Source organism: Corvus kubaryi, unplaced genomic scaffold (assembly GCF_017639235.1).
Source record: "Corvus kubaryi isolate FWS band 111438036 unplaced genomic scaffold, C.kubaryi_AGA036_p1.0 37398, whole genome shotgun sequence".
In the NCBI taxonomy this organism is placed as follows: Eukaryota; Metazoa; Chordata; class Aves; order Passeriformes; family Corvidae; genus Corvus; species Corvus kubaryi.
This window is the reverse complement of record NW_024581137.1, coordinates 16,879,721-16,906,748: the sequence shown is the minus strand read 5'-3', so window position 1 is coordinate 16,906,748 and position 27,028 is coordinate 16,879,721. Positions and strand designations below refer to the sequence as shown.

At 39.8% G+C, this 27,028-nt stretch overlaps 1 protein-coding gene across 3 annotated transcripts in view; it reads right to left on the bottom strand.

Moving 5' to 3' along the window:
• Window positions 1-3,200: 3,200 nt before the first annotated feature.
• The window catches only part of SNRK (SNF related kinase), a 38,733-nt gene continuing 14,905 nt past the window's right edge, over window positions 3,201-27,028 (bottom strand). For all 3 annotated transcript variants that reach the window (XM_042043186.1, XM_042043188.1, XM_042043189.1), the window contains exons 4-7: window positions 15,901-16,042; window positions 12,762-12,974; window positions 11,577-11,711; window positions 3,201-7,015 (exon numbers count right to left, since the gene is read on the bottom strand). In XM_042043186.1, the coding sequence (XP_041899120.1) occupies window positions 5,797-7,015; window positions 11,577-11,711; window positions 12,762-12,974; window positions 15,901-16,042 (1,709 nt within the window). In that variant the 3' untranslated portion in view covers window positions 3,201-5,796. The remainder of the gene's footprint in view (window positions 7,016-11,576; window positions 11,712-12,761; window positions 12,975-15,900; window positions 16,043-27,028) is intronic.

Below are 27,028 nucleotides of genomic sequence, written 5' to 3'. Positions count from 1 at the left end.
GAGGAAACTGTAAGCACCCCTTAGCAAGGACGTCCCTTCCGGGACTATGCTTGCTAACCTATGACACTTTCTGCTGTAGGTGCAGCTGTAAACATTCTGGGATGCCAGGGATGGAACTCACTGACCAAAATCAGTTGTCAGGTGCAAATATCAGAAACAATAAGATATTTATCAGTAGCTGCCATTCACAGGACATGGAATCTGAATGTCTGTTTCCAGTGTCCAGGGCAGGGTGTCCCTTACCCAGTTGAGAGAGCCTCACCCCTCTGCAGAGCCGTGGCTCTGGGCCCTTCAGGAGTGCAGACCGACAGACAGGGTGTGAAGCTGTTCTGCCAGTACTTGAGTCTAAGCAATAAAATAAGTTTATCTCTGGTCTCAAGCTTCAGGGAAAAACCAAGGATGAGGCTGGGAGCATCCTGTTTGGGAAGATGACTGTGTGGGAGTAGCCTTTATCTGTCTGTTAAGACTTGGATTTTACACATCTCCTTCACAGCAACAATAACAACCTAAGAAAGCTGTATTTTTAGAAGGGAACTCATAAATCACTTGCTGGTGATACAAAAGTTCTCTCATCAGGCATGTTGTGAGCACAGGTGTAACTGCGTGGCCCAGAGGGATCTGCTGACTCAAGACATCTACTGTTCACTTCACGTGAACCTGAGGACAACAGAAGAGGAAAACGCTGATTACATGGAAAGGTTCCTTTGTAAGCAGGCAAGCAGTTACGGGTACTTTAGCCTACCTGGACCTGAGGGAATTGATCTTGAATCTCATTCAGAGAAATTTGAGTTCGCTTCCTTATTCATGTAAGCAAAGCCCATGGGAACAATGCCTACTACTGTAATGTGCTTTCTTCGGGAAAGATCGGCCGTGCCTCACCCAAGAGCTGCAGGGGCAAGTGCCAGTGTCAGGCCAGGGCTGACAGCAGGGCCTGGTGACTCACTGCCAGCCCTGGAGCCTGGTGCTGAGAGCAGAGCATCTCTCTGCATGCCAGTGCTCGATACAAAGCACTGTGGGGATGGCCTCTGTCATCACTGGCATCATGATGGCAACGCTGGGCCTGCTGTAAGAGCAGCTCCTCAGCCCTGGCTCCCAGGGCTGTCCTAGTGCCGAGAGGAGCCTGTCCCAGGCTGAGGGCACGTGGCACACAATGGCCCAGAGAGAAAACCAGAGAAAACCCAGAAATACAGGCTCTGTATTTCTCAAGAGAGAGCAGTGAGAGAGGGAGGAAGTAGGAGGATGTTACACAAGGGCTTGGTGAAATGAATTGCTGAGATCTGACATGACACATCTGAAAGCCTGATGAAGTCTGTGTCACCTCTCTGGGCTTCTCAAGCCCTATACTTGCATTTTTCACACAATGTAATTCTTCTACCACATAAGAAATAGAGGTTATGTCTTTTCTTTACCCCTGTGTAATAAGACTTTACTCCATCACTAATACAGGTTCTTGACTTCCAGAAATTGATGTCATTTGTAATACAAGCAGATAGGCCAAACTGAGTCATCTTATGATTACAATTTAAAAAAATAAAGAGCCAGAGCCTGTGGTTCAGGGAGGGAGCAGGTTAAGGCAGCTGCAGAGACAGTGCTCCAGAGAAGGGCAATCCTGCAGTCCTTCAAAACACTGTATGGATGTGACTTCAGTGAGGGAGCCTGGCTGGCTGCATCCAGTCAGCAGTGCAACATTTGAGTCATTGCTATACTTTCCCAAGTACAGTCATGTCAAGGTGTAATTGCTCAAACATCTTTTACTGAAAGCAAGTCATCATTTGGAATTAACGACAAACAAATCAGTTCTGATTCATTCACATAAACTTAACCATGGGAAAGGCTAACGGGGTGGCTGTGTTGTCTCTGATGTTTGGGATGCTCCAGCTTGCCCCTGTTCCCTGTTTATTGCCAGCCATCTGCATTGGGATTTCCTTTTATTTGCTGATGAAAAAATCCTTGAAAAAAATCAGACATGAGAAGTATCTGACCTGCACCTACCGGCTACTGCTGTGTTATTGCTTGGCCTTGCACTGCAAGATGTGTTACGCCTTTCCTGTCTTGGTCACAGCTCTGCAAGTTCCTTGGCCACTCCTTTCCTGATACTGCCTCCACCCCATTTTGCAGTGACCAGAGCTGGGAAGCTCCTCAGCAGGGGTGAGGTCCCAGCTGCACAAGCCTGTGGGTGCAGCTCTGCACAAGTGCCCCGGCCCAAAGCAGTGGTCAATTAATGGCATGTATTCACATTACCTGTTCCATGCCCTTGATCCCTGTGTCCATACCCTCCCTGGCTGGTTGCAGCTTGTGCTGCAGGAGCAGTTAAATCACTGCAGCACTGCAGGCTGAGCTGAGCTGCTCCAACCACAGGCCACTACAGACACCTCTGAAGGGTGAGATGCCAGAAGCCACCCCGCTCCCCGGCAGCCCTGTGCATCTGACTGCAGCATGTGCTGGCGGGGCAAAGTGGGCTGGCACTGCTGCCCTCCCATATTTTTACTGTTACACATCTTTTTTGTAAAGAACAATGGTACCAGGATAGGTTTGGATTAAAAACATTACATCTAGACTGCCAGAACTTCAACTCACACCTTCACAAGAAGAAAAGTACTAGTTTACACCACAACTGTGCAGATCTGGCATCCACCCCATCACTTCATCTAATGTGGTCAGCCTGAGAGCACTGAAGCAACTTCCTTCCCCCACAAGTGATGCCAGGGCTGGGAGAGATGTCCCTGCCCTCCTGGGACTGCAGTGGACACAGGCTGAGACTCATCTGCCTGCTGATAGGAAACATTTTAGCTGAGACTTTAGGACCCCCAGTGTCCTGTGTTGTGGAGCTGCTAAGAGGGTTTAAGCTGCACAGCTGTAGCATCCGTCTCCTCTCACTGAGCAGCAGCGTGCCAGGTTTACTAAAACATTTAAACCAGCCTGGAGTTCTGCCTGAGGAACAGCTACCTCAGCCTTGAGACAAAAAACTCTTAGCGGATGACAGCTGTGACAACTGTGAAGCCCAAATGAACACGTTTGATCAATGCAAGAGAGTAACTGCAAGTCCACAAATTAATGTCCATCCACTCACAAAGCTGGGCTCTTGCCATGCAAGGCCCCTCGCTCTCCCCAGGTGCTGCAGCGCAGGGACGGGCCCCGAGGCTGTGCCGCCCTCACACACCCAACGCCAGGAGAAACAAACCGCATCCACATGCAAGTCATCGCTTATGCATCAATCAGGATATCACTTTTATTAACTGGATTTTCCATTTCTGTCGCACACCATGAATGTTTATACAGTGAAAAAGCCAAACATTGCCAGAAGCAATAAGATCAGTTGATATTTCTGTACCCTCTTAACACACATGGATTCTTTCTCGGTGAGAAATTTTTATACTTCAGTTCATTAATTCTGCTTATTTAGATTGCTATTCTTAAAATTCTGTGTCAAGATTGTCACATCTTAAATACAGATTAAGTTGCTAGAGGTACATTATTTTTTATATATTTTTATATACACACATACAGAAAAATACAAGACTAACTGTTTTTCCACAATATTTACTTTATACACTACTGTAACTATATGCAACTCTTAAAGACACGTTAAGGGGTACAAGAAACTGTTTACTTGCTCTAAATAGTTTGGTCCAATATTATCTTAATGTAGTGGTTATTCTCGCCCTTCCTTTTACGTGACGACATAACACGACGTACACCACATGCACAATCATTCACCTATCAACAGAGGGGAGAGGACAGCACTCAGACTAACACATCTGTACACCCAGAGGTCCAACCAGCCACACACAACTATAAGGCTATAATACAACTATGCAGCATAAATGGTCAACACGGCTGTTCTAAAGTGAGCACCATATATACAGTAGTATATAAAAACATTGGAAACAAAATACACCCGGGGTTAGTTAAAAGGTGCCATTCCAAGGCTGTACATATCAGGAAAGAGTATTTACAATACTTGGAAAAAAGCTGCAACAAATAAAGTTTATTGCCAATGCCCTTTATAAACTTGTCTCCTACGTGGATGTTACGCTCACTGTCTGTGAACCACACATCTCGTTTCTGGCCCTTGGTAAGATCCCTGCTCAAAAATTTCAAGCAATTATGTTCTATGGCTTCACCCACACATCTACACTTGTAGCTTTTAACTAAACTGCAACTAGAGATTAAAACGTAAAGAAGTGAAACACTTATCCTTTGCCTTGTTCCAGAAGCAGAGCCCCTGCCTTGGCTTGCCAGGAAGGACACCCCACACACTTCAGACTCTCGGAAGTCTTGCAGGACTCACAAGAGCTGTTGTGAGCTGTGGCCATCCTGACCCAGCCGTTCTTTGGTGCTCTGCTGCCTCCACAGCGGACACAAACCACACTGTATTGACCATTCTGCAAGTGTTACAAGATGCTCAACAGTGTCAAACTCCTCTGGGACGCCCAGGGTCTGCCCAGGGCGCTGCTACATAGTACCCCCCGTTTCACTAGCATTGCGTAGAAGACCCAGTGTACAGCATGAAAAAATAAGACATTCTTGCCCTTCCCAAAACTAGGAATCTGCAATATATTTTATTCTAGGTAATAAAATTCCACAAAGTTAATTCATCTGGTCAAAAGTATCCTTTTGTACAGAAATAGGCTAAAGCAAGACCTTGCCACGGCAATGGGAAACCTGACAGGAAGGCTGAGAGCTGTGAAAGAAACACTTTCCCACAGGCTGTTTTAAGTGGACTTTATGAAAAAGCGTATTATTGAGGGAAAATAAGTGGTGTACATGTGGGGAACAGCAGTATTTTAAGTCTTAAAAAGAGTAATAATAACATAAATGACAATAATTTCAATGTGAATCCAATTACCTAAAGGTTTTCCATCCCTTATTGCCTTCTTGAATCTCAGGGAAGGGAGTAGAGAACAGCAGAAAGGGTTTACGAGGTAAAAACCTAAAATACTAAGTGTCATGATATACTACTAACAAAAGTAATTCATACAAATACTTTATTTTCAGTTAGCATGTAAAATCTCAGAAGTAGACTTAATAATTTACCTTTGTTATATTAAAAAAGATTGTCTGCTTGTAATATTAACATATTTCTATGGGAGAAAGCTGCCTTACGAATCTACTTGCCTTTTTTTTTTTTTTTTAAAGAAAACTGCCTCTAGCAAAACAAGATCTTTTCGGTTTCATTTTTGAGCCACAACTTTATCCATATCATAGCTTAAGACAAATAGGTGTGGGTTTAAAATCGTATTTCAAGATCACTAATTTTCAGTGCATCTTTGCTTTGTACAAGCCTTGGAACATCTGAAAGCTCCCTGAAGAGTTTTCAGCATCAAAACATTATTGCTTTGGTTCTGTTTCAGACACATAGAAGTATGCCACGTATCACATATTTTAGTTTTCACAGAAGGTCAGAACAAGAATTAACATTTCACAAGCAAACAAAAGCTTCTCTCTCTAGTTTAAGTGCAGAACTTGAAACTTCTAAGTGCTTCATTTACATTAGGATCCAGATATTTATTTTAATTTAATCCAGATCTTACATAGTAAAATTATAAATGTAAAAATTACACAATAAAATATTCTGTTTTGTTGAAAAAGAAAAACATATCTGCTAGCAGCATGCAAAGACCATGCATTGTCATACCATCAAGCAAACACAAAATTAAAGTATAATAAATAACTGCTTGAAGCCCACTTAAAAATTGTAAGACAACAAAAGGGGGTCTGTGACAAGGTGTTCACAGCTCTGACCAGGAAGAATGACGCTATCAAACAGATCGAGCTGTTCAAGTCAGGTCATTGTCAAATGACATGACAACAACTGGTTTGACTGGAGGTACACAGCAGCCCCTCCTTTGGGTTCCGCTGAATATTCACAGATATCATCTTTTCACAGAGAGGTAGTTGTAGCACATTGTTTTTCAAGTTCCTGTTCTTTAGCCGTTCCAATTCATTTGTTGTCTCTGACATTTGGTCGGAAAAAAATTTTAGGCTGCCCAGCGATGAAGCCTGGTTTGCACTTCCGCTGGAGCTTATACACATTTTCCACGTTGATTTCTCCTGTACTTTTACACTGGAAAAGGACAGATTGTTTTGAGGATCAATAATGTATTTCGTGCTGCCGTGAATCTGTGAGCCTAGGCAAAGGCTCATTAGCTTCAGGCTTTCAACAAGTTCCCCTGCGCTTCTGGACGACAGCTGCATCGAGTTTCCAGATCCAGCGCATCTCCGAGTGGAACCAGAGGTGGTGTTGGCACTCCCGCCAGAGCTACCAGAGGGACTCCCCCCACCTTTGTTGTTATCGCCTGGGCTCGTTTTGTCCACCCCTCCGTTTCCATTGCTTGGTTTGCTTTGTCCCCCACCATCGCCCTGGCTGCCAGGCGGCCCTTCGCTGCTATCCCGTCTGTGCCAGGAGTAGGTAAACCCGCTGTCCTTGTCCAGACGCCTCCTACTTTCTGAGTCGTCATCGCTGGTTTCGGAGCTGCTGCAGCTGGAGCCCCGTCCCTGGCTTTTCCTGCGGTGATAGCGTTTGTGCACTGTGCTGGGCGAGGCGATATTCATCTTTAACCTGCTGAGCTTTGGGGGCAAGTTCTCGTCCATGTCAAACTCATCATCTGACTCGCCCTCCTCGAAGATCTGGTTGAGGACTGGTGCACTCTTTCTCGAAGTAAGACGATTTGTAACCGAAGGCTTACGACGCAGAACAACTTGAGTAGAAAGAGAAATAGGTTTTTTATCTTCCTCATCCTCCTCTTCATCTTCTTCTACTCTGAACAAGCACTTCCGGCCACTTGTAGTGGGTTTTAAGCTCACCGATGGAACTGCTGAAAGTGCCGGCCCAGCCAGTTCTGGGATCTCCTCCTTCTTTGCCGAATCCCCAAGGGCTTTGCTCCGGTGCCCGTTGAGAACATTCTCAGCCGTGCGAGCCGGTGACTGAGGAACAGTGGCATGGGAGAGAGGGGTTGCCGTAAGATCATCCTCCAGATCCTGGGGGACATCAATTTTTGTTGGCCACGATTGCCTGCATAAAAAATTAGAGAGGATAAACAGGAAGTTACATCATGGCAAGCATTTCAGAACTTAGTAGGAAATGTAAGATCTGCACCAGAGAAGCACAAGTACTGACACACAAACTGGGCTGCTCAGTGGCGTGTCTGTAAACAACAGGAGTGAGTGACTGAGCGCAGGAAGTGTTCTCAGAGAATGTGCATTCCTTTAGAAATGCTGGTATTTGAAAGGAACACCATCTATACAAGAACATCGTTTGGAAATTATGTTGGTTACTGTCAAATCTAAGATTTCACTGCTCTCAGAAAATTATTAAGCAGTGAAAGAACTTGAAATAATTGTGTCTCAAAGAAAATAGTCTGAGATTGGTACAGAACCACAAGTTCCTAGAGGAAGGTACAAGCCTATTCAAGCACAACTTAAGATAGCATTGCAAACTATTTTACTTTACTATTTAAGCTTTACTTTTATCTTCTGGGTTTTCTTCCCCCAGTATTCTTAATATAAAAATTAGGCTAGAATTAACATGAGTGAGACTGAAAAGGTGAGTCAGACAAAACAGTCTCTCATTCTCACCAAGCTCTCTATTCTACAGAGTTCCCTTTAATTTTAAACACATGCAAACTGAGATCATATATTTATTTGTCCTTAGCTGAGCATCTGAATAATACAACTGCATGAATTCAGAACTCAAGCTGCTTAAGAATATGACACTTGGATAACCTGTAAATCCAATCTGAAAATGAATGACTCTGTAATAGCATTAGCTCAAATCAAAAGTAACATGAGTGTGCAGCAGTTTTACAAGTAGCAGCTGATGTCTTATCTCCAGTATCTCTTAATGATTTGTATTTGACTTTAAATCTTAACATATATTTTAATTTTCAAAAAATGCACACAGAATAAATTAAGAACAAAAACAGTCTTTACTCTATTTTGAAAGCCTAATCCAAAAAACCAACATCTACAGACCAATACCTTAACACTGAACAATTCTTCGATGCCTTCACTCAGTGTAAGCTTTTTGTCTTTCATTTTAAAAAGTTTGCCAATCATTTAACTTTACAAACCAAAAATACTCTGGCATACTGCATGAAAAGCTGTAGTAGTGGCCTCTGTTCACATATGGACAGCATATTACAAGACATTCCCATATTTTGTGTGTGCCAAAAGAAAGGGCTGCATGACTTTGCAGCCCAGTTTAGAAGCAAGAGGAGGAGGACAGCAGAGAATGTTTCACACCAAGTGTGACCCCAGGTATTTGCCTGACAGACTGCATACAAAGACACAAGGATCACATCAGTTTCCTCCTCTCTGCCATGTTAGGAGGTCAAGCTGAAGGAAGAGGGAAGGCTCAAACACCTCTTTGCTGCAGTAGGGCTGCACTTGCTGAAGGCTGTGCAGAAAAAGACCCTTCAGTGTGAGATACTGGTCTACACCAGGTTGTCTTCTGACAACTCTCCCCACCTGTACGAACTTTGAGGAGGAGGAGGAGGCTTTACTAAAGCCAGCAATAAACTCACCAAGCCTTGCTGCAGACTTTGCTTTGAAGCACTCATGTTGGTTTTGCTCAACCAGCTGGTGCCAGAAATACCCCCAGGACCCTCTAACAGCAGAGCTTGGTTGCCCACACACTGCCAGAGCCTGTGTAGTGCATTCCGTGGGTGGAGCCGTGCAGGCTCCTGCCTGTCTCACTGGGAGCTGCTGGTGGCCTCCCACCAGCCTCCCTCCAGTGGGGAGCTCTACCTGGAGGGAGGCAACACAACCAGGAGCTCTGAGCCAAGCTCCACAGACAGGAAGTGAAGCCTGGGCTGTTGTCTTCCTTGGTTTGACTCTGGCACTCTCCCTTAGGCCCCAGCTGACTCCAGAAACACTGGGAAACACTGACCCAGTTTGCTGATGACTTGTGCTCTGCTGTGTATTTTAAACACAAACAATTGTCTGTAATTAAAAAACAGGACTTAAATACACTAGAAACATAACTATAAACATGACAGAAAATGAAGATCTAAAACTTTCAGGAACTTGCCATGCTTAAAGAACAGACTGGTTTGTCAGCAAAAATAGGAAAGTTCTGTGGCTGTCACAATCAAGAGCAAATATAGTATCTTACAGTACTCTAGTTGCCAGGCAATAAACCTCCTCACTACAGTATGTTTATCTCTCATAGCAGCCCATGTTTGCCTCCCTTCCCTTCTGCCTCTCCCTTTAATCCCAGTGGGCCTGAGGGGAGAGTGGGACAGAAAAGAAGCTCCAGGTTGCAAGTTAAATAGTTTGAATGGGTTTTTTTATGTCTGAAGGTCTCAAAATCAAACTAATGCACTACTTTGTTATCTTTTCCATGAGGTCATTCTATAGAAACGCTTGGAATTTAGAACCATCATGGAAGCGAAGAACAGGCACTGGGACCATTAGAGCAAGGGTTCCTGAGTTTGTGCAGATGTCCTTGTTATGGAAATTCATACTCAAAGGGCAGGCTACAGCTACTCCGATTTTATGAATTCATATAAAGATTTAGATTCATTGAACTTTTTGTTCCAGTTTCTTATATAACTAGGGTTGCACTTTACTGAAAGAGTGACACTGACACTAAGGAAAAAAACCCCACACAATTCAAAAGCCAACTTTACAGTTTTAGAGTTTCTATGTGAAGGTGAACTCCAGGTTTTCCTCTGAAGTAATTTGTTTTATAAGTAATACTTAGTATTAGGCATATTTGATGGGATTTGTTTTTTAAAGAAGTTGACATGAAAATAAGAGGATGATCCATCATGAGAGAACTGCTGAGTCAAAGTTACAGTATTGCCCTTAAAGAGAGGTGAGCTCTGTCACACCCAGCTCCAGACCATTCTGGTTCTGTAGGCGACCCTTAAATGCCCGCAACAATAACCCTTCTGAAGTACCTGTAACCACATAAGATAAAATTTCCTACATCAGTGACCACTGAGTGAATGATCTTTAAGTGTACACAGTGCAGGGTGCAGTCCCACTTGGAGATGACAAAGATACTGAAAACACTCTAATATATAGAGCATCAACTCATAATTCAGGGACACAGAATGGTATTCAGAAGAGATGCCACTAAAATCTCAAGCCTAAATCCAATGTGACAACCAGTGGAGACTTTAACCTATTTTCCCGTATGTGAGTCCTTAATTTATAACAAGTGTCCATATTTTTTAGATTTGAAGTAGTAGTACCTTACTTTTATCAGTTAGGCCAAGGAAACTATGACTATGCACCAGAAGGACATCCCAGCATTTATGCTCCTATGATTATTCCTATTAAATAATTTCACATGTGACCTTGCATGAAAGTTGGCACAAAGAAACCTTTGGAATGAACAAGTTATTTTCTCTTTTTCTCTAAATCCTACAGCTAAACAACACTGAAGATGTTGCTGGAGTTAGCAATGCTAAACATCAGCACAAGCATTTAGTATTCTTTTATCATTAATAAATTATCTACTAACAATTGTTATTATTGCTGGTAACAGTTACCAATATTTTACTTAAATAGGCAACTTCTGAAAAAACTGGAGGTTGCAGGATGAAAGTTAATGGAAATGTCTCAGTACCTCCTCCATCTTCACTGGAACAATTGTCAGGATGGGCCAATGAATATTTTATCCAATACCAGCAGATCCCTAGTGATAGTTTAATACTTAACTTAGGAAAGAAAAACCCCAATGTTTAAGCAAAAGAACTGCTCAAAAACTTGCATCCTCCAGTATCGACATGCAAGTGGAAACTATACTATTTGCCTTTTGGGTTGGGTTTTTTTGGTTGGTTGGTTGGTTTGGTTTTGGTTTTCTTTTTTTGGTTGGTTAGTTTTGTTGAAGCCCATTCTGCTGTAACAGAAAATATGGGATGCTTTGATAACTGGTTGCAGAGCCAATGAACAATTGAGCATACCAATACCAACTACATGCCAGAATCCCAACTCTCCCCTTTTAGTTTTACTGTGTCACAAGATTAAGCTTTGAAAATCCCAGGGACCCTTACTAAAACAGTTTTTTAATTCATGCTTTTGTCAAACAAACAAAACCTATTGCAATGTCTTTAAGTGACTGATTAAAACAGTAAATTCAACAATTTTGCTTACACAACAGGCACAGCAACTGACATGAAAAAACATACCTACAGATCAAATTTAGAGTGATTTTTCATTTATAACTGATTCTGTATCAGCAGGTTTATGGATTATGCAACTAATTTTTCCCCAGGGATATTATGTAACACAATTTGTATGAGGAGCTGAAGGTCAATGAACAAGCCCTTTTCTAGGAGGTGTGAAAATTTGTCTCTTTAGGTACAGACTTCAAATTGCCTTGTCATTTCCTGAGAAGGGTAGGAATTGAAAATATTATGTGCAACTCATTTCTGAACAGCTCCTGAAGTCTCCACAGCACTTTGAAGACATTTAAAATTTGCAATGAGTATTTTACTGTTTTCAAGAAATCAGTACTTCAGCAATTTAGTATTCTCATTAAGACAATTTAAAAAACAAACAAAAAACCCCAAAATAGTGCCACCCCCTCCCCCCCCTCAGCCATTTAGAGTCTTAATTCTCACCTGAACTGAGCTTTGATGTTGCTGGGGCTTGCAGATCTGGTCTGAATTTCCTTCTCTTGTTTTTCTCGCAGGATCCTCTCAGCTAGTAAGAAGTAAGTAGCAGTGATGTGATTGTATTTGTTAGTCTCCAATGCCCTGAGGAAAGCACAAAACATGAAATAACCCATCCATCAGTGGTTTCTAAGAACTGGACATGCATCTCACATCTTGCTGTGTTTCCCACAGCAGGAAGAGTGCCTGAAAACAGGACTGCCCATTTCTGATCTTTTGACGGGCATGCCTTAATTTTATTAAAAATAAAGAGCCAACAAGTCTAGCAATTTCAACTATAATTGGAAGAAAACGTCCTCAGAATATCATCCAAGAAATTCTTTTTTATTTTACATTCTTTAAATGATAACAGTGTTTTTTATTAATGTTCTGCACCAGTGATGGGCTTTCCCACTGGCACATACAACCACAAAGTACTAATATTTGGTTACGCAACAAATGGAAGAAAACTTTCATTATTTTAGGGCTGTCATATTGAGTTTACAGTAAAAGTTCATAAGCCAGTAAGTGTCACTCAGACATTGTAACAGAGATGATGCCCCTGTTATACAGCTAAAAGCTTAAGGAGTGAGACTGCTGCTTCCCCTTCCCCATCAACAGTTTTTTACAGCTTAAACACATACAAAAAGGAAAAAATATTTAAGACCTATTTCAATTTGGGGAATATCTTAGATATTTAGCAGTTTTTATCTATTAGAAGAATCTATGTAGCTTTCTAGCAAGCTCCCTCAGTGAGTGACTATTATGCATTACATAGATAAAAGGAGTTAACGTTTTAAGTTAACAAAAATTTGTGTGCACTGGAATTGCGCTAAGGGAAAAATGCTAGAATTTTTCACCTCCAAATATGCATGAGAGGTGAAGAACAAGTAAAAGCATGGATTCTAAAGCATTTAAATTTAGTCAAGATGGCTACTGCAAGAATCAAAACACTGTTCCAACACATTTTCTTGAAGTTTTTCATAAATTTGAGTATACTTAAGTATTTCTGATACAGAGCAAGACTGTAATACTTTGTTTTGTTAACTGAATGGCCTGATATTTAAACCCCGAAGTGCCCAGGTTCTCATTATGTTCTTGAATAAAAAATGAGAGATGCACAAACAAACTGCATTTAGAGAAGTGACAACTTACTCCACAATGGTATCTCGGTCTGCGATGTCCCCAAGAACCATGCGCTGTATTATACTGTTGTGCTCCTCCTCAGACAGATTTTTGTATGATACAAGAGGAATATTATACTTGGTTGCAGGAGATGGGTCAACTCCTTGGAGCCATGCATGGTTTTCAATCTCTTCCAAAGATGCCCTTCGCTTCGGGTCTCTCTGCAACATCCGTGTAATTAGACTGTGAATGAAAAATAAATCTAAACAAAAATGCACACGCGTGTTTAAAAAAGCAGCTGTTGTAAGAGCAACATTAGGAAGACATTTTCTGCTGTCAGGTCACATGGATCTTCAGAAGTCTCAAAGTAAACAATGTGATGGGAAATTATTTAGTCTCAAAGACATTCCAAATATTGATGAACTGAAACAAACAATTTATTAAAACTCTAAATATCATAAACAGTGCAGTTTTCATTTACTGTACTTAGATAAATAATCTGATTTTTCTCATTTATTTGTTTTCAGTAGGTCTTATGGGGCAACTACAGGTCACAGATGGCCTATCAGCTAGTTAGTAAAGTAATAGAAATGGGATTTTTTATTATTGCTGCTGTCAATAAGTATATGGAATGGCAAGATAAACAAATATTTTATTCTGAAGTAAGTATCAGACAATTGAGTCTTCAGTATCCTTGAAAAAACTGTGATTTGCCTACCTGCATAGAACAAAACCTAAACAGACCAATACACTCTCCGGGATGATGTAGTGACAAATCTACTAATGGGCCAATACTGAGATTTTACAAATGCTGGGAAGAAAGTGCATAAATTCCCCAAGTAAACAGAGAAAGAAGACTTCACTAGCACAGCACATCTCTGTTCACTTACTATACATGGAACATTCTTGGGTAGGTATTTTTGGCTTTGTACAACAAATACAGATATATGGTTTTAATGCCAAGGTTACAAAGAAACTGTATTGCTCCAACATGTTCTCCAGTTATCATACAGTGCTTTTTCTTGCACTAACTACACTGTACCATGCAACTTCTGACTGCGAGGCCACACATAAAGCCCAAAGGTAATCACAATATTTTACAGGGGTTTTGTGTTTGGCTTTTTGGGGTTGGGTTTTTTTTTTGGTGTGAGATGATGTATGGATTTAAAAGTGGGGGGTAATTCAACCTTCTTTAAAAATTCTACAGTAAAAAAAAAGCACATTTATTTTTAGTAGCTGTGGTCTCTGCCTTTACCAAGAGGAAAGGCGGGGTGAGACATGGGAGCCTTGAGTTTCTTTGCTTTTGTTAATATTATGACAGAAAGAGAACAAACTCCGTACTTAATTTGACTTTTTTTTTAAACTACACCTGTAGTAAAACCACACAAATGCAGCACATGTGCCTCCTGCTTGAAGCTTGTTTATGCATCTCAAACCACAAATGCTTTCACTCCAAGCAGGAAGTTTAAACATTCCCAGAGACTTTTCCATAAAAACTAACCTATAGAAGACCTGAGTAACTGGTTGCACATTGTCCATGCTTCATACAGAGAAAGCAGATCTGGACATTTAAGCAAATCAGCGTTAGCAAATATATTAAGCAAAAGGCTGTAAAAGATAAGTTTCCTGGCCTCAGCACAGCATGCAGCATCTCAGGAGATTGATTTGATACAATTCACTGATAAGAGCTCTCTCTTAAACCTCTTCCTGTATTGTATTTTAAACCTCTTCCTGTATGTGAAACTCTTCAAGCTCATGGTAGCTTTTCCATGTTACTGGAGGGTGCTAGACACTAATGACAAGACAAGAACACCAGCTATGGCACAGAATTATAGAATCATTAAGGCTGGAAAAGACTTCTGAGAGCATCAGGTCCAAGCACTAAAATAGCACCACCATGCTCACCACTAAACCATCTCTCTAAGTGCCATATCTACAATACTTTTGAATCATCATCACTTCCAGGCATGGTGATTCTACTACTTCCCTGGGAGGCCTGTTCTAATGCTTGACAAGAAATTTTTCCTAATATCTGATCTTAACCTGAGGTCATTTCCTCATCCTATTGCTTGTTACCTGTGAGAAGAGACCGACCCCACTTGGCTACAACCTCCTTTCAGGTGGTTGTAGAGAGCAGTAAGGTCTCCCCTGAGCCGCCTCTTCTCCAGGCTAAACACCCCCAGCTCTCTCAGCTCCTCCCCAGCTTCACTGCCCTTCTCTGGACACAATGCAGCACCTCAATGTCTTTCCTGAGAGCCCAAAACTGAACACAGGACTCAGGATGTGCTCTCACCAGCGCTGAGCACAGGGGGATGATCACTGCCCTGCTCCTGCTGGCCACACTGTTGCTGATGCAGGCCAGGATGCTGTTCACCATGTTATGCATTAGACTCCTGGACTGCACAGATGACAGGTAAAGAAAGGAACAGTCATTATGACCACAGCTGTGACAAAATGTCATTCTTTGGCAAACAACAGAATTCTAGATGCTGCTCTAGATTTTTTGACTGAACTAAATGCATTTTTCAAGCATTTATAAAGGCATCTGGTTCTTCATATTGAAAATTAAAAGATAGTCTCCTGCAGATTCAAGAACCCAGACAAACATTTTAAAATAGTCTAAGTGATGCAACTGGGATATATATTTAAAGGACTGAAGGTGAGTAACCAATAGGGAAACATGGGAAATACTGGAACATATCAATAAAAATAAAAAAGCTCCAGTGAACACTGCAGAAAAACAACGCATCGAAAGCAATCACGATTCCGAAGTGGATATGGTATTTCCAGACCAAGTATTTTTCTCCCTTGATTGCCTAGGATGTTAATTTGGAGTTGCAATTTCAGTAGGAGATGAGCAAAACTTGCTGTGTGACAGGTTTTCTTAACTTCTTGTTTGGACAGAATTCAGTTAACAGCAGTATCTTCCTAACCCTTGTCACAAAATAATCTCAACACCATCTGGTAATTTGTCCATCAAGAGTTGGCCAAAGTCAATCAGTACTGAGTAACTTCTTCAATGCTTTATAAAATGCATGACAACTGAGAGACATAAAAGAAAGAGCATCAAGGAATATTCTACACATTGATAATATGCTATGGGGAACTCCCCAAAGTAATGAAAATCCACTTCTGTGAATGCTTCCAAGTTGTTTAATACTCTACTTACTCTTTACATTCTTTGGACACATGTGGTGGCACTGTGTATTTGCAGTCCATTATCATAGTCAGAGTTTCACTGTCATTTGCTTCTTGAAATGGTGGTTGTCCACAGACCAACATGAAGAGGATGACCCCCAAACTCCATATATCTGTAAATATAAAGTACATATTTTAAAAAATCAAACGTTGAGGATACAGACATAATTACCATCCAACCCATGAAATATTCTTAAAATGCATATTGGGGTGATTACTGTACTCTTCACTATGAGCATTACTTATGGAAATTGCAATTCCACTGAAGTAAAAAATACAGTAGTTCCATTGTTTGACAGCTTTTACAGTTTTTGAAGGGGGGAAAAAAATCAGAATTCATTCCTTCAAGGATGCATAACAGTTTGAGATGCATTAACACTTTTGACAGCAGTGTTGGATAAAGCTGAAAATAATCTGGTCACTTAGAAGGCAAGAATTCATTACCCTTTTGTTAACAGGTAGGCACAGGTTATTCAAGAGATCTGTATTCAAAATACATTACTTTCTGAAGGACTCGTGTAAACTGTTCTCTAGATTTACATGTTACTCTACGGTGTAAGAAATTACAAAGAAAGTCACTTATTTCAGTAAGACTGCTTTTGCTATGTTTTTCCTCAGTTGTGTTGCTTTAAAATTTGGCACTTCAACAGTAACTAAATTAGTTTATGTAAAACCAGCTTCTTATACCAATGATACTACAAAGTGTATAGTGGGGGAATAGTGGGGTTGGGTGCTGATTTTGGGGTTTTTTTTAAATATCCAAACATAACAATTAACAGTGATTTCTACTACACTCTGGGAGTCTTCTTGTTTCCTTCTGATTCCTGCTTGTGTAAAATAAACATTTAACAACTCTCCTGTTCCCCAGTGAAATGGCATACCAAAAGATGAAAAAGAAGCACTTTGGGGCATGAAGCCCTGTAGCTGGTTTAGCTAATATTTAGCTCAGATCTTTATTAAGAGCCCACCTAGAAGAAAACATTTCATGAGAGTCACTGCATTCAATAAAGGAAACATAAATATTATGAAATACATTATATTGCAGAAAAATAAATAACTCGCTCCAATACATGCTTATAAAATTGCCATCATCTTAAAATTCAGCTACAGCTCCATGCTCTGGGAATTTCAGCAGCAATTTGGGGTCTTAAACCCTTAACGTGTTACAGATCTGTACCCAGTAAAACCAAACAGCTGAGAAATGATCAGGCAGGCACCTCCCAAGGAAAGAAGAGAGAGCAGCCGCCAGTGATCTGGGACACAGAGCACACGAGCTCTTTCCTGGAAGGGCTTGCAAGAGGGATCCACATAAGCTACTCAACTGCATCTTGCTTTCTGTGGCCCATTCAAAATACTTTACATGCATTTCATGCTGAAGGATAGCTAAACTTTTTATTAAATGAAGTAAATCACACAGATCCATCCTCAGAACAATTACTCATTTTGCTAGTTATGACCTATTCTTCTTATGGTTTAGCTGACAGAGGAGAACAGAAACACTACATGATGATTTTCTTCAGAGCTTTAATTTGTAGTAAAACTTGCTATTAAGCTCAATTATTGGATTTCTGCTATGCTCACTAGGGCCTCAATCCTGTAGGTACTCAGCATCTTGAGTATATCATGTATACCTGTAAATTCAGCATGACAGTCACGATGTTTACAGATTCAATAAGTGCTTTGATACTTGTTGTCTTTCTGCTGCTGTTTAGTTTCAAAGCAGCCAATAGTTTTTGGTGCATTATCTATCTTCCATCACACAACAGATTACATGAAGTTGCAAGCACAAAAGACATGTGAATTTATGCATTTCTATGAACAGTCATCTCTTGGCTATCAATATCTTCCCAGACTTTTAACTTTGCCTGGGATCTAAGTTGTGATTTGATCTATCCAAGTATTCTGTTCAATACTCCCCCACAACAGAACAGAATGCTTCATGTGTCCTTTAAGCAATGAAGTATTTTACAAGAGTCCACATAGTATTCATTATTGCAGACAAATTACATTTGTTATAATAAAGCAATAAATATTGGCTAAATTTAAGCCAAGAGAAAAATATTGGGGAAGGGAGCAATATAATTAAACTGGTAGTTAAAAGTAAGCATATAAAAACTTCGAACAGAAGGGAGAAGACAGTGGTGTAAGAAATCAAGCTCAAAAACAGTAAGACAGTCCTGAGAAAAGGACAGCAATCAAAGACAACAATTAAAGTACCATGAAATCACCGTACACAGGAAATTCTATCAGACCTTGAAGTTTCAACTGCACCGAGCAGATACTGAACATATTTTAAGTATTTTCCATTAAAAGGTAGTCTCCTAATTTATTTCCTATTTTACACACATGGCTTCCTCTCCGGGCTATACATTCACTTCGCTGTATTTCAATTTGAAAGGATATGTGATAACAGGTACTGTTTTAGTTTTCCAGAAGTTATTTAGATAAACATTTATGCACATTTACTTCATAAAAATAAAAAATAATTTTTAGAAGCAAAATCCAACTGATTGTCTAAATGCAAAGTAAACCCCCAAACCACTATTGCTTGCCATTATGCAATGTCCATTAGACATCAACCTTTATGTTTTGACAAATAAAACAGTAATTACTGATTAGCCAGCACATAACAGAGAATTTTGTCTATTTTTCTTTCACTAGTTACTACATTTTGCACTCTGTACCCATGGGTCTTTCCAGATAAGAAGAGCTGAAAATAGTAAAATGAAATAATTTTAACACAGCTGCACAAAAAGTAGAATACAAACTCTTGTTAATAATGAAATATAAATCATGCACTGAACTGCTACTGTATTTTATCACAAATTCTGTTTAATGCATAAAATATACACTAAAAGAGCATCATGTATATGCCGAAAAAGTTATTTTAGAAACTAAAAACAGTGCTTAAGACTATTTAACCTTGGCATATTACATAGATATTCTAAGCCTCTCAGTGAAGAGCACTAGAGCAGCAACAACTATACTTTACCTCACTCTTACATACTACAGGAAAAGCTTCCTATTACACTTTTCTGATAAATGTGTATTTTGTTACCCTGCAAGCATAGCAGACGTTTATTCTGATGTGACCAAGAAACAACAGTGGACAGAAACAATTATAGGGCTTTTATTCTTAGCCTATTTTTACAGCTGTAAAAAGATCAACTTCACTGCACCTACAGCCAAGGTGACTAAAATGACTCAGCCTGCAGTGTCATGGACAGAGCTGGGCAGCCTCAGCAAAACTTAAAAGTCTACTAATAACCCAGAAGCAAAAAGATAGTGTGCCTGAGAAAGTCTAATCTACATGTAAGACTGAAAAATCACTGGGAGGCTTAGAGCAGACCTTATGTCCTGGGGTGCCGTTATGAAGCCGCTTTATTCCTTAACCATCCGCTCAGTGCCCAAGGACGCTGTGCCTCTAAGATGGACCCGGGGCCGGGGCTGGAGCCAGGGGCTGGAGGGGGCAGTTGAACGGTCCAGCCCAACAGCTCCAGGGGCTCGGCGGGGCTCGGGAGGGAGCGCGCCGGGAGCGCTGTGCTGCTTTTTGGTTTCCTTTGTGTTCTGGCTAGCTGGGAAAAGGTTCTGTTGGTTTCTTTTCTTGTTCTTTTTTCCCTTTCCTTCCCCTTGCCTCACTGCCTCCCTTCCCTCCTCGCTGGTTCAGGGAGCCTGCAGGGGTGGCCCTGGTGAGCGCGCGGGGTGGCCCTGGCTGGTCCGAGCCCACGTGTCTGTTCCCTCTCTGGGAATTTGTTGTATTTTGAGTTTGGTTTTTCTTTTTAATTCTGTTCTACCCTGTTTTGTTCATGTGTTAATAAACTGTTTGGTTTTTTTCCACTCTCACTTGCTGTGACCCACTTGTCTTATTGGTGGAGGAAAAGGGGAGGCCCTTTTCCCTTTGGAGGAGACACTCATTCCAGAGTGTTTCCTCCTGAAGTTTTGTCTCCAAAATCGAGACACCTTACTATGTCAAAAGACAGATGTCATCTTAGCAACATCTTCACAAGCCCTCCAATATCGTATTATAGCAAGCCTCTCATTTCTGGAAACAGAGCCAAGCATTTAGATGTCTGCAGGTGTACTGAAAGAACACATTCAAGAGTTCAGTCCTGCCCCTTCATATGCAAACTCTCCAGACAAGGGGTTGATTCCTTGTCCCTTTTCTGTGCCACAGTTTAACCAGACCACGTCAATTGTTTGCAACTCCTCATGCAACTAAAGCCAACCAACCATATGACTGATGCAACACCTTTAACAAGGCTCTTGTTAACACAGCTGCATATTTTTCAGTCAAATCAGAAAATAAATTGCAAAAAACCATGTAAATATACTGCTTTCTTCTCTAAATATACTGGTTTTGTTCACCCATTTAATATAATAATCACAGTTCATTCTGGAGAATTCTTCTATTCCAGAATAGTGTCATCTGGCTGAAAGATGCAGGATCTTTAAGCGGGGTTGTCTTAGAGTAATTAGTAAAGGAGAATCAGAGGTTATTTTATTATAATGCATATTTACCAAATTTTATTATTTCCCCAAACAATACACAAAGCCACACACAACAGTGTTCATTACCACAGTTTGGTCCTGTCATAATCAGTGCCAGTTTTAGATTTGAGACCCTTAATTGAAGGAACATAAGGAAGAGAAGGGTTACAGAGACCACCTTTAAAATGCAGATTCAAATAATAATTTATTTTTCACAATTTCAAGTTCTCTTCCTACTCTTAATAACTAGCCATTAGCAGATGAAGGCTTTTTGGAAACTGCTTATTTCTGTCCTTCAAGGGTCATCTAATTTGCTCTCTTTAGAAAACTGATGGAAAGCAGAAATTAGGCCCAACATGCTGCATGCATTTAGCATTCTTATAACCTGCAAAACTTCAAGTTATTAAAGGAAGGCCAGTTCTATACTGCAGTAGCCAATATCAAGGTCTCTTTCACAAGCCCTGTGAAGATCTCAAGATAGAATTTAGGCTTTAAATTGGGTACTAGTAGCTTGAAACTGTCATTGCTATGACAAGAATAAAATAAGAATAAAACCAGTAGTAACTAGCTGCAGTAGAGAATATTTTTTTGTTTTCAAGCCATTAAATAATCAGAAAAGGACCATGAACTATGACAACCAGGGCTGTGTATATGCAACTTCCTTACATAATGTGAAGTCACTGCCATAGAAACCAAATTACAACAGTAGTTGTCTGTGCTACGCCTGTCGTAAACACAGGGTGGTCAAACACCTGTCGTGTTCAAGTTTGCACACTCCACAAAGGATATCCATGTTCATCTACTTCACCATTTCATTAGTCACTTACTGCTTTCTGAAGTTTGTGATTTACTCCTAAAATAAGTACTTAGGATTTCAGTAAGTTACAACTAAAGTGACACGGGATGCTTATAGCTTCGTATTTCCTCAAATTTCTACCATTCCTCAGAAGCCAGACATTTGTCACACTTTATATATGCTATATGAACTTGTGATTTTAAGCAATTAAAAATCCATACTCATTTTGGAATAGACACATTTGCATTTACACATATAATGTAAATTGAGTCTGCTTATTGAAGTTGTTTATTTCAGACCTTGATGGGAAAAAGGGTGGATTTTTTTTTCCTCCTAACTTAAATTTAGAAACGCTCAACAGTTTACAGTATATATTGCTCAGCTGCTAAGACGGATCTTTCTACAAAAATTATTTGTAATACTGAGTAAATTTAGCCAGGTTTTATAAATTTCTCTTCACAGTATTTACTATAACAGCTGAACATTAGTTATTTTCTGCTAGGAGCCACTTAAGCTAAAAGGAAACAAACCAACTTTTATGGAGATGACAAATGTTTACATGTTTATTCTGCCGCTACAGAGGTATCAACAGACTGTAAATAAATGAAGGGTGGAAATGGACCCAAATTTCCAGGATTATGGGCAGTTACTCTAAACACTGTGTTAAGACACTGAAGAATGTTACCACTGCTGCTGCTACCTCTTCAGAGCAGATTGATGAAGAAAGCCCAACAGAGACCTGTTGAATACAAGCCTTGGAAGAGATTCAACACATCAGCACTTCAATACCTAGTTCTTGTATGCAGAGCTAAATAGGAACAACTCTATGTAAAATCATCGGTATCTCTGTACTCTGGGCACGTTCATGGCTAGGCAACAACTGGCCAGTACCTGCAGACTGCTCTCTTGAAGTCAAGACACAAAAACCCCATTGTGAACTACTTCATTTGCATTGAAGGGTGGAACCTTGACGGGTTCAAGAGCAGATACAGGCTGGTAGCTCAGGAGGGTAAGTGGCAAGCATGCTTGTTACAAGTTAGAATTTAAGAACCCACTCACAGGCTGAGGGAAACTGAATGAATACTCAAATGTATAGCACAGCTCCACATAATTGTCTGAAGAACCAAAACACAATTAAACAGTAAAAATTCACATGACAAGTGAAACACTGCAGTAAATGAGACTTCTGTTAGAAATAGTGATGAAACATTATATACAACAGTACAAAAGATAAAAGCTGGTATCATACTACTGAATCATTTGAATGGTGCTTGTTGATACACCTGTGCTTCAAAAGGAGAGTAAGAAAAAGTATTTCCACTCCTGTAGAAGCTAAAAATCTTTAAAAAGTTGCATCCTTGCATAAAAAGTCAGTAGCGAGAAGGTATAGAGTAATTGTATTAAAACACTTCAACATTTCTATATATCAGAAGTATTTTTACACTGCCATGTGCAAAGACTACTGACAAATCTGGATCATGATCAAATTGGACCAGTAAAATTTCAAGCATTAAGAGTATAGAACAAGGATTATTTTTTCATAGATACTCAATTTTTAGCTGATTTAACTATTCTTTCACTCTTTAATTTTTAATGAAAAAGGCTTTGAATGAACTTGTATACTGACCTCTGTAGTTCTCAGAGATGCTACCATCTGTTAACTTTTTTTGTCTTTGTAAAATGCATTTATTTTTCCCTTGCTGAAGGCTGAGGAAGAAAACATCCACAATCAAGGCTAACATTTTCAAAATTAACATGCAGAACTGGGGTTTTTCTTTATTTTAAAGCACTATAAATCCAATCAATATTAGTATTAGGACACATAGCAGAGAAGAGAATTAGGAGAAATCTTTTCCTTTCCCCCTTTCCTCCAAAAAAGAGCATAAATAGCAAATGGCATTTGGCAAATTATTTTCCTAATTAGCTCATCTGTCTGGTGAAACAGTCTGTTCTAAGTTATCTTGCTTGACTAAGACACAATCATCAGTAACTAAGTCTTATCTTCAGAAGTGATTCCTATTTTCATTCAGTCTGGCAAACCAGTACTCGTACTCTGGATGCCCCAACATAAGGAGGACACAGACCTGCTGCAGTGAGGAGGCCATGAAGATGATCAGAGGGCTGAAGCACCTCTCCTATGGAGACAGGCTGAGAGAGCTGGGGTAGCTTAGCCTGGAAAAGAGAAGGTTCTGGGGAGACCTTAGAGCACCTTCCCGTACCTAAAGGGGGCTACAAGAGAGCTGGAGAGAGACTTTTTCCATGGGCATGTGGTGACACAACAAAGGCCAATGGCTTTAAACTGAGAGACGGCAGGTTTATATTGGATATTAGGAAGAAATTCTTCACTGTTAAGGTGGTGAGGCACTGGAACAGGTTGCCCAGAGAAGTTGTGGATGCCCCACTGGCTGTCAGTGCTCAAGGCCAGGTTGGATGGGGCTCTGAGCAACCTGGTCTAATGGGAGGTGTCCCTGCCACAGCAGAGGGTTGAGAATACAACCCAACTTTAAGGTCCCTTCCAACTCAAACCATTCTATGATTTCATGATTTTTCCCTGAAGTCAATAGCATGGGTTTTGCTGGTTAAGTAAAACCACTAAAATACAAACAGTTGTTCATTTCTCCTTTTTAGTAACTAATGCATCTCAAATTTCAATAAGGGGATTTTAACTGAAAACACCACCACTGAAATGTCTTACTGAACACATGCCACTTGCCTTTATTCCAAAATGGCCTGTTTTACTCCAAATCATCAGTTCTGCATTTAAAAATATGATCTATCTCATCTCCTTTGGTGTCTGTTGTTTAGCTCCCAAAAAGTTACTAATCTATATTAAGAAACTAAACTAAACCAACATTTTCTGCATGAATTCCAATACTACTGCTCCAGAAAATAATTAGCCAGAATAAAACCCAATATTAATTAAATATAATAGGAAGTTTTCTTCTTTATAAACATGTTCTCAAAATCATTGGACATATCAAAGTCTATACAGCACATGTACATGTTTCACTGCAATGACTTTGTTCTTTTTTTGGTATATAAAGACAGTTTGCTCCTTGTATCTTAAAAATTCTTCATATTTTCTGTGGACTATCTTTTCCTACACATTTTAGCTGTATAATGTATAATTTGTACTTTATTTATAAAAAATTAACATCTGAATACATGATTTACACATGAATGCAAAACTTGGGCATCTGGTTTATAGCTAGGTAGTACGCTACTGATTTTGGTCCCACCAGATCTGTGTTGCCAAATTAGTCAGCCACAGGCTGGAAATAATCTGAGTACTCATTTGAAAGATATATGACATTAAGCTTCCTGGCTGTGGAGATGTACTCATGATAACGAAGCCTTGCTCCACAACAGCAGCTTGAAATACTATGAAAACAGTTCTCCCATAAACACAGCAACGTAACTATATCCCTATACTTAAATTGCAGTTTAGCTGATATGGTGGTAACTGAAGCCTATCCTGACAGCTTCTTCTCTGTAGTTTCACTTGGATAAATTATTCTTTGCTTCACCCAGCAGTTCACTGGTGAATGCATGAAAACTTGCATAAAATAATCCAGAACAGAACATAAATTATACTTCATAAATATTAGCTTGCTCAGATTTACTGAGAAGTTATCAGGATCCCAGATTCGCACAGTTCACTGCAGCCCCATCACATCAAAGCTTCACTTCTGAATACAAGGCTCAAATCGCTGCAGCGTAACATCCTCAATTTTAAGCACTAAAAGTATTTTTTTGTCAATACAATAATTAGACTGGGGGGGGGGGCGGGGGGAGAACCAAAGGATAGCATACTGCATGAAAACTGAACTCTTTCATTAGAAATAAACTTTGCTACCTGCATACAAATTGCCACAGAACATAAATTCTTTGTTATCCTCAAGATTGTCATGTCTTTTATGAGGAACATCTTGCAACCATTCTTTGTGTTGCTGTGATGACAGACTGCAGTGCTAAGTAACTGTGATGGTAACTACAGTGTTACTTGTGCATTACAGTACTTTTCTAAAGGCCAGTGCTCAACTATGGTAAGTATACAAAATTCCAATGCTACAGTTTGAATTTGCCCATTTCTCATCCCCAGAAGAATGAATTTACTCTGCAAATGTTTCCATGCATTGCAAAATCCCCAACTACATTAATACAAACCTATCACAAGTGCCTGTGTCTTCCAGCATTACTGTAGCCTACACAGCACTTCACACTTTGTAGAGATGCCAAAATAGAACTTGCCCTCTGCTGAAAGAATCAACTAATCTGAAAAACTCCAACTAAATTTCATCACCTAGGAACGAGGCAATTTCTATTTATTTAATAATCCAATCTCTGCTGATGCTGGTAGAGCAAGAGGAAGAGTACTACCAGAAGCACACTATTCTTTCTCATCTGTAGTTATCAACTTTTAAATACTGATGGAATTCACAGTATCACACCACTGCTCTCGACAGAACTCTGATCTAAAGTAGCATGTCCATTTCATTTAGGAAATGAACTTTATGTCCAACAACAGTCCTCCCACTTTCCTCTGATTAGAACAAATTTTAATTAAGTATGAAAAAAAGATGGGAAACTACAAGCAACAGAACTTCTCATTATCTAACTCACTCAGCTTTTTGAAAAGCCCTGGGAACATACATCATTGCCCAATATTCCTCTTGCATCATTATAACTACAGCTTTAAACACAAAAGGAAATGAGAGACCTAAATTAACTAGGCTCTTTTCAAGTGTGCAGATTTTCAAGTGACATCACAAAGGGCAGATTAATCCCTCAACTAGCTGAAACAGTTATGTTTTCATAAAGCAAGCTTTTCTATTACCTTTAATAAGCATATAACTTAACAAAGATTTGCCCTAAATATTTCAGCTGTTTGTTGAAACAAAATATAAATTATCTTCCTTTATATACTCATTCTAATATTATTCATAAGAGATCCAAAAGCCATGTTTGTGGCAAAGTCTTTGGCCAAAAAAACCCCATCATATACCCCAATTGATTTTTCTTCCAGTGATTTTTGCAACAATTTTCCATAAATAAAAACAGGTGTGGGGTTTTAAAAATATAATGAATGCAAATGTACCTTAATATGCACAGAGTGTAAAAGCAGGGGAATCCATTTCAATTTGTCATTTTAGTGAACTGAGTTGGATTTCAAGTGGTCAGATTCTCACAAGGGGGCATGACCATGTAAGTTGCACGGGGGAAAGCATGACCCCCTTTTTACTAAGGAACAAGTTTTTAGATTGGTTCAGCGGTAATGTAATTTCATCCTAACTGGCAGAAAAATCTCTGCCGTTGTCAGTCACTATTATTGCAATATTAATAGCCCCATTCAGCCAACAGCTGAATGAGTTGACAGCACTCCACCACTATTTCAAGCTAAATATACACACCTTGCACATTACTCGCATCACAATGTAACTGATGCAATTTCTGTCTTGAAAATTTCTACTTCTGAATTTATACATACACCTAGTCCACAAGTACAACCTCATCCTAGCATGAAAGTTTATCTTTCAAGTTTGCAGAAGCTGATTTCTCAGTTACATAATTACATTTTTAGTGATAAATTTCCTAAACTTATGTTTAGGATTTCTTTGGGGAAAGAGGGCTTTAAAGAAGGCCCTATTTTTTCTTCCCCCACAATCTCTGTACTTAAAATACATAAGTCATATTTAGAAAACTTGTATAGTGTATCTTACCTTTTTACCCATAGGTAGAAAAGGAAAATCCAGACCCTTCAAGGTCATCACCTTATTGGAATCTTGTAGTAAATGTTGGTATTTTTACTCTGTTA